Here is a 6,544-nt window from a genome sequence, read left to right as displayed (position 1 = left end):
AAATCGTTGCGACTTTTTCGTTACCAATACGATTGCGCTCGTATCTTGTCGCGACTTTTCCATATTGAGCGCTCGTAAGCGGTGGGCGAAACTTTCAGACTTAGCATGATTTTGGAAGCCTCCCATAGGACTCAATGGCACCCTGCAGCTCCAACCTGGCCCAAGAAAAGTCACCATACTGAAGCTTGAATGAATCCGAATCTTTCGTACTCGGCGCGAAGGCTACGGAAAAGTCGCGACTTTTCGCACAAGTAGTAACGCTACGAAAAAATCGCCAGATTTTGCGCAACATTCGGAATGGCAACGAAAAAGTCGCGACAATTTTCCGAAAAATCGCCAAATACCGATCATTACGAAAAAACGCAATCGGACGCATTTGGCCCGTTCGTGAGTAAGTAAATGTGCCCCATGGACTCCGAAAGGATTGTTTTTGTCTTATGACAGCCTCTTGAGTATTCCTAAAGCAAGGGTTTGGTGTGGTGTCATAAAGGTGCCCATACACGGAAAGATCTTCTCATCTGTCCCCGAAATGCCCATCTTGAGGGGGGTGATATTGGATTAATCTGATCACTTGGCCCTAGGGCAGGTTACATAGCAGATAATAGATGAAGTCTGTAGCATACAATGGAGTTTTATCTGTTATCTGCTATGTAACCTGTGCCTTTTCCAGCTTGAATGGCTTCCCCCATGGCTACATAGCAGGGTATTTATATAAACTATAGTAGGGTTTTTGTAGCAAACACATAACTTTTACCAGTGCAGGGAAACAATCCATTATATTTAAATTACTTTAAAATATTTTCATTTTTTGGTGTTACTGTTCCTTTCTATTTTTCCCTTATCACTGCCATTATCAGTATATTTTGTGGAGGCAGAAGAAAATGTCTCAGCCAACTGATGAGGAAAAATATATGGTTGCAGTTACTTGAAGCAAATTCACAAAGACATGCGCCATTTGAATACATTCTGCATATTTTAGCAGCCACAACGCATTGGGGAGCATTTGAAGAAAAATACATTTGGATGTTGTTTTCTCCCAAAGGTCTTAAAAATAAAAAAATACTGTTAAATATTAGCAAATAAACATTTCTCTGGAAATTATTCAGAAACATGCTTATTCAAATATGCTTTTAACTTGTTCCATATTCAGATATCACTGGATTTATTATACTTCCAGAATCTACCAGAGAATTGAAGTTGAAGTTATGTTCTGTCACCATAATGATGTCTTCAACTAAAAAATCATTCCTTTTATTTTTAAAAGTTGGAGTTAACTTAAAATCACAAGGCCATCCAGCAGGGAATTTAGTTGGTCGAAGCAAGCCAACATACAGTGTATGAATGGGGGGGAGGGGGGGTGGGCAGCACACTGTACCCATTGCTACAATGAGTTCCATATAGTGGCTTCTAACTCAGATTCCAAACCATTCAGCAATTCATCTTTGCATAGTTGATTACTGTCCCTGATGTGACCAATGAAAGATCAGTGTTCCAGGGATACATCCTACATTTTATTTCTTAATTACAGTGCTTACATTGCAGATAACTTATTTCACAATTTAAAATTTTATTCTTGAACCAACAAATGTATTTTTTTTAGTTGTAATATTGGTGTGAAGGCAGCCATTTCAGTGCACAGTGCCCAAGTCTGAGCTTTCAGAAGGATCCAGCACTACACATTAGAACTGCTTTTAGATAACCTATTTCTCTTACTCAATGTAAAAAAGAGGTTATGACTTGTGTGAACCAGACTTTTTACTTTTGAGTGCTATTCTCATATCAGCCAATAGGTGGGGCATGGGAGCATTTTTAGCAATGCAGCTAGCTGTCTGGGAGCTGTTTTTTCTGCTACCTTCCCATTGTTCTGCTGATTGGCTGCTGGTGGGGAGAAGGGAGGGGGATGACATCACTCCAATTGCAGCGCAGCAGTAAAGAGTGACTGAAGTTTATCAGAGCACAGGTCACTTGGCTGAGGACACCTGGAAAATTAAGAATATGGCTAGTCCCATGTCAAATGTAAAAATGAAATTTAAAAAATCAGTTTGTTTTTTTTTAAAAAATGGATTTCAGTGCAGAATTCTGCAGCAGCAGCACTATTAGCTGATGCTTTTTTTTTTTTTTAAATATGTTTTTCTTTTAGTATTCCTTTCAGGATTGGTAACCCCGCGAAATGTCTATTTGTCATTGGTGCCAATTTTATAATTAATGTTTATAATTAATTTACAGTGCATATAGTATATGAGACTAACTGAGCAAGGGTTGATAGGACCCTTATTAGGTTATAGATAATGTCACATAAAAGGATAGTATACCCCTTGTTCAGTATAAACTGGGCTTGTACTGCGCATACTTTTTGCCTATTATTTTAGTCACAAAAAAAACAGGGAAATTACAGCTGCTCTATGTTTTGTCCATGTATCATCCTCACAAGGTAGATAATTGGATTCTCAGTGCACAGATTATTTTCTTGAATAAACATCCGCTAACAAAACAGTCACATCCTGTGTTTTCTGGTAATCTAGTAATCTAACTTGCAAGGACCTAACATGGAGTAGTTTCCCCATTTGCCCTGTGTAACTCAATAAATAGCAAACAGCATAGAAAGAAAAAAAAATAGGGAGCCTGGAAACCTTGGCCTTTCAAAACATCATGTGGCACTGAAAGGGTGTTTTGGGTTATTAAACAGGGATATAAATCAAATTCTTTATAGCAATGTTTTCAATACATTTTTTTAATAGCCTGTGCAAAGAGATACCTTGAAACTATGTCACCTTATACAGGTATGGGACCTGTTATTCAGAATGCTCGGGACCTGAGGTTTTCCGGATAAGGGATCTTTCTGTAATTTGGATCTCCATACTTTAAAGGACATGTAAACCCCACACACAAAAATATAATCAGTGAACAGCCTCTTTGAAATCTTTCAATACCTGCTACACTGGTTGTCCAGAGGTTAATAGTAAGGCTGCAACATCTCCATAATCACTTAGATTTCCTTCTCCTCCTGTAACCCACTCGGCCCCCTCCCTCTGGAATTTACTTTGACTTATGGCTTGTGGGCATGCTCAGTTGTTCTAAGATTACTAAACACGCCCCCCAGTCTAGCAGCCAGTGAAGAGATGGCATTGCTGGTTCCCATAGAAACTCAGCTCTAGCTGTCTGCTTTAAATTGTTTCTCCCAACCTCCTCTACTGAGCTCAGTTTAAACAAAGCTGAACTTTTATCTGACAGTTCTGCCTGTGTGAGCCTGTATTCTTGATGAAATGTATGCTGAATAAGGGTCTGTGTCTGCTGCTTGCAGATTTAAATGTATCAGAGGAAAAATGGCCACCAGGTGAAAGCTGCTATTTGCTTTAGGAAAATGTGATGGTGCTGGCAAGCGGAGGGGATATATGCAGTACAAATAATGCCATTTGGGTGGGGGAGATGTGCCCTACTGATATAAATTGTAGGCAAATGTAGGCTTTACATGTCCTTTAAGTCTGCAAAAAATCATTTAAATATTGATTAAACCCAAAAGGATTGTTTTGCCTCCAATAAGGATTAATTATATCTTAGTTGGGATCAAGTACAAGGTACTGTTTTATTATTACAGAGAAAAAGGAAATCATTTTCAAAAATCAAAATTATTTGCTTATAATGGAGTCTATGGGAGACAGCTTTTCCGTAATTCAGAACTTTCTGGATAATCGATTTCCATATAACGGGTTCCATACCTGTACTGTATATTCCCATATAATTCAGCAGGACATTTTGAGATTGCAGTGCCGTATTAATTATCTTGCAGATAACTTTTTTTTTTATAAAGGTTAAGTGATAATGTTTTCCTTAATAAAGCTGAAGGACAGATATATTCAGTTGAACTTTATTCACGTCGGACTCAGAATGCAGTTATTACGACACTACAAAATCTGTTTGAATTTACTGATACACGTATTACAGTTTGTAACATCCATCCTAAAAAGACAATTTAATAGACTGTTGTTGAGCACCATTTTGATCAAGTTAACACATATCTGTGGGCACCACAGCAAAATACAGTGGCAAAACACTGGTAAAAAAATACTTTTCCAATGAGAACATTTTGCACTTGAAATCAGTTGAGAACATTGACTATTATCTATAACATTTTTTTTAATAACAGAAATGAAAATGGCTATTTAATTTGTTCTGAAGCAAAAGCGAGAAAAAACCCATATTACTGGGGGTCCTTGAAAGAGATTGTTCATCTTCATATGAAGTGCAATTAAAACTCTTGGTTATTGCTGATTTTTTTCACCTGGGAAGTAAATGATTCTCTCCATGACAGCTGATAGTATAGGCACAGGCAGGGGGTCGCAGACCCCTTTTTGACAGAACACTGAAACACTAGGTAGTGCTAAGTCGAGTCCTGCATTGGGTAGGGTACCCACAGGTTCTTGTAGGATACCACCAAAAATGGTCCGGACCTGGTTGGAATCTACTTGATGTCCACTCTGAGGGGGTACCCGACCTGCTGCAATGGGGTGGCCATTTAGGGAATAACAAATTAATCTAGTTTTCGCAATGTAAAAAGGTTGCAGCATGCCATCAAGGTGCAACACTGTGTGAGCAGGTAAGGTGACCTTGCATAGGGATCACAAAGCAGGTAGGTACAGGTTGGGTGTGGGTCTAAAAAAACAGACCTGAACAGGTCTCTAGAGCTTAAAAATGTATCTCACATGTCTGCATCTTATCTGCTAATTTGCATGGTTTTTCTCCTATTAGTTCCCAATTTTTACAGAAAGTAACCTCTTCTGATGTCTTGGGCAATAGATGCTGGGGGCAGATGTAAAAGTAAGCAGCTAAGTTTGGCCAATGCAATCCTAAGCAGAACTAGGGAGGTGAATGTCTATGGCAATATGCTGGGGGAGGGAGAGGAGGATGTGGGGGTGCTTCTAAATAACTTGCATAATTTTATATCCTAAACAGCATGAACTAACCAAATATCTTCAGTGATACATTCTGGGGAAGGAAGGGAGTGATTGGGGGAGCTTGTTGTATGACAAGAGAAGTCAGACTTCAGTTTGTGATGTGACCTGACCAAAAGGCTCTGCTTCATATTCCCAGAGGAGCAGGAGAATTTAACTCTTTGTTTCTCAGCCTCACAGGTATTTCTGGTGCTGCTGCCACATCCCCCACTCACACTGCGCTGACCTCTCCAGCATTGGAGTCGGTCACTATTGCCTGATTTTGCATTTTCCTGCAATTAAGCCAAATCACCTTGAGTGATGTAATTTATTAGCAGCAATTACAATATTAGCAAAGGGCCAAGGCATTTTGGAGATTTGTCACCTGCAGTAGAGAATTTTAATGCAGACAACAAATCTCCCTGTGTGTTATTGCCCTTAATGGACACTCCTCTAACTGGTTTCAACTAGAAACCTTTTTTTGAGTCAGTCAATATAGGCCTTCTGTGCCATACTGATAGGGGGGGGGAGTGGCCTCTTAGCAACTAGTAGAGAAACTATCTACTAGTAAATGTGCTGACAATGTGGTATAATAAAGAGCTGATAAAAATCAATACATGAGTGATTTATGAGTAAAATGCTATGTTGATATATATATCTGCTTAAAATTCTCAATATCTAAAAAGTACAACTCATACCTGTTTAGCCACAGCAGATATATAAAGTCTTTACTTGCTATTTTACAATGTTGGTGATTGGTCAGTTCAAGTGTTTGGCCAGTTTCCTGTTTGAGCTGGGGAAAAGGATGAGCATTGTACTCAAGGTACATACTAACCAAGGCACAAGCTGCTTTGCACATAATAGGCAAGTGAACTCATTTTTACTCATAAGCCACCCCAGACAATGCTTATGTACCATACAAAAGTGGAATGCTTTTCTTTCACTGGTTTTGAGGTATTTTTAAGTTCTTAACATGACAGAATAAAACAGCTCTGACTGATTACTGGACAATCGAACAGTAAGGGTAATGACACACGGAGGTACTTGTAGCCAGATACTTGTCGTGGCTACAAAATAGACAAAAGTGATAATTGTCCCTACGAGTGTTTTAGCAAAGACAGTTCTCAGTATTGTCTATGGCAGGGTTTTTTCTGTCATTTTGTAGCCGCAACAAGTAACTCTGTGTGTCTTAGCCCTTATATGGCACATTAATACTTCAATAATTTATAGTGATTTGCTTTGATTCCCACTAAGTAAACATGGTTAATAACAACAGGCGCCTCTCTGAGTCACAAGATCATGACATGCAGGTGGCTTCACACTGTTCCTGTGTGTCAAAACGATTGCCATTTCCTCCACAGCCACCGTACCAGAACTGCACACAAGCTTTTTTGCCTTGGTTGTAGGACCACTTGAGGATGTAATCTGCACATTTTCCTTCCTCTTGTTTCATTGTACAGACATCTAGGGAAAGCAAGAACAAAAGCAGAATAAGTCAGTTGTATAATCAGTGTTAAGGTTTCACCGGAAATCTCTGCAAAACGTGACCTCAAAAATTTAAAACATCAGTCCCTTGTTCTTAAAATGCTAATGTCATACTTGCTGAGAAAACACCA

At 39.0% G+C, this 6,544-nt stretch overlaps 1 protein-coding gene across 4 annotated transcripts in view; it reads right to left on the bottom strand.

Moving 5' to 3' along the window:
• Positions 1 to 3,849: 3,849 nt before the first annotated feature.
• col6a5 (collagen type VI alpha 5 chain) overlaps positions 3,850 to 6,544 on the bottom strand; it is a 104,971-nt gene continuing 102,276 nt past the window's right edge. For all 4 annotated transcript variants that reach the window (XM_031903527.1, XM_012965534.2, XM_012965535.2 and 1 more), the window contains one exon: positions 3,850 to 6,392. In XM_031903527.1, the coding sequence (XP_031759387.1) occupies positions 6,226 to 6,392 (167 nt within the window). In that variant the 3' untranslated portion in view covers positions 3,850 to 6,225. The remainder of the gene's footprint in view (positions 6,393 to 6,544) is intronic.

The sequence above is a fragment of the Xenopus tropicalis genome, chromosome 6 (assembly GCF_000004195.4).
Source record: "Xenopus tropicalis strain Nigerian chromosome 6, UCB_Xtro_10.0, whole genome shotgun sequence".
Taxonomy (NCBI): Eukaryota; Metazoa; Chordata; class Amphibia; order Anura; family Pipidae; genus Xenopus; species Xenopus tropicalis.
The sequence above is the reverse complement of the archived record's forward strand: the minus strand, read 5'-3'. Positions and strand labels throughout refer to the sequence as shown.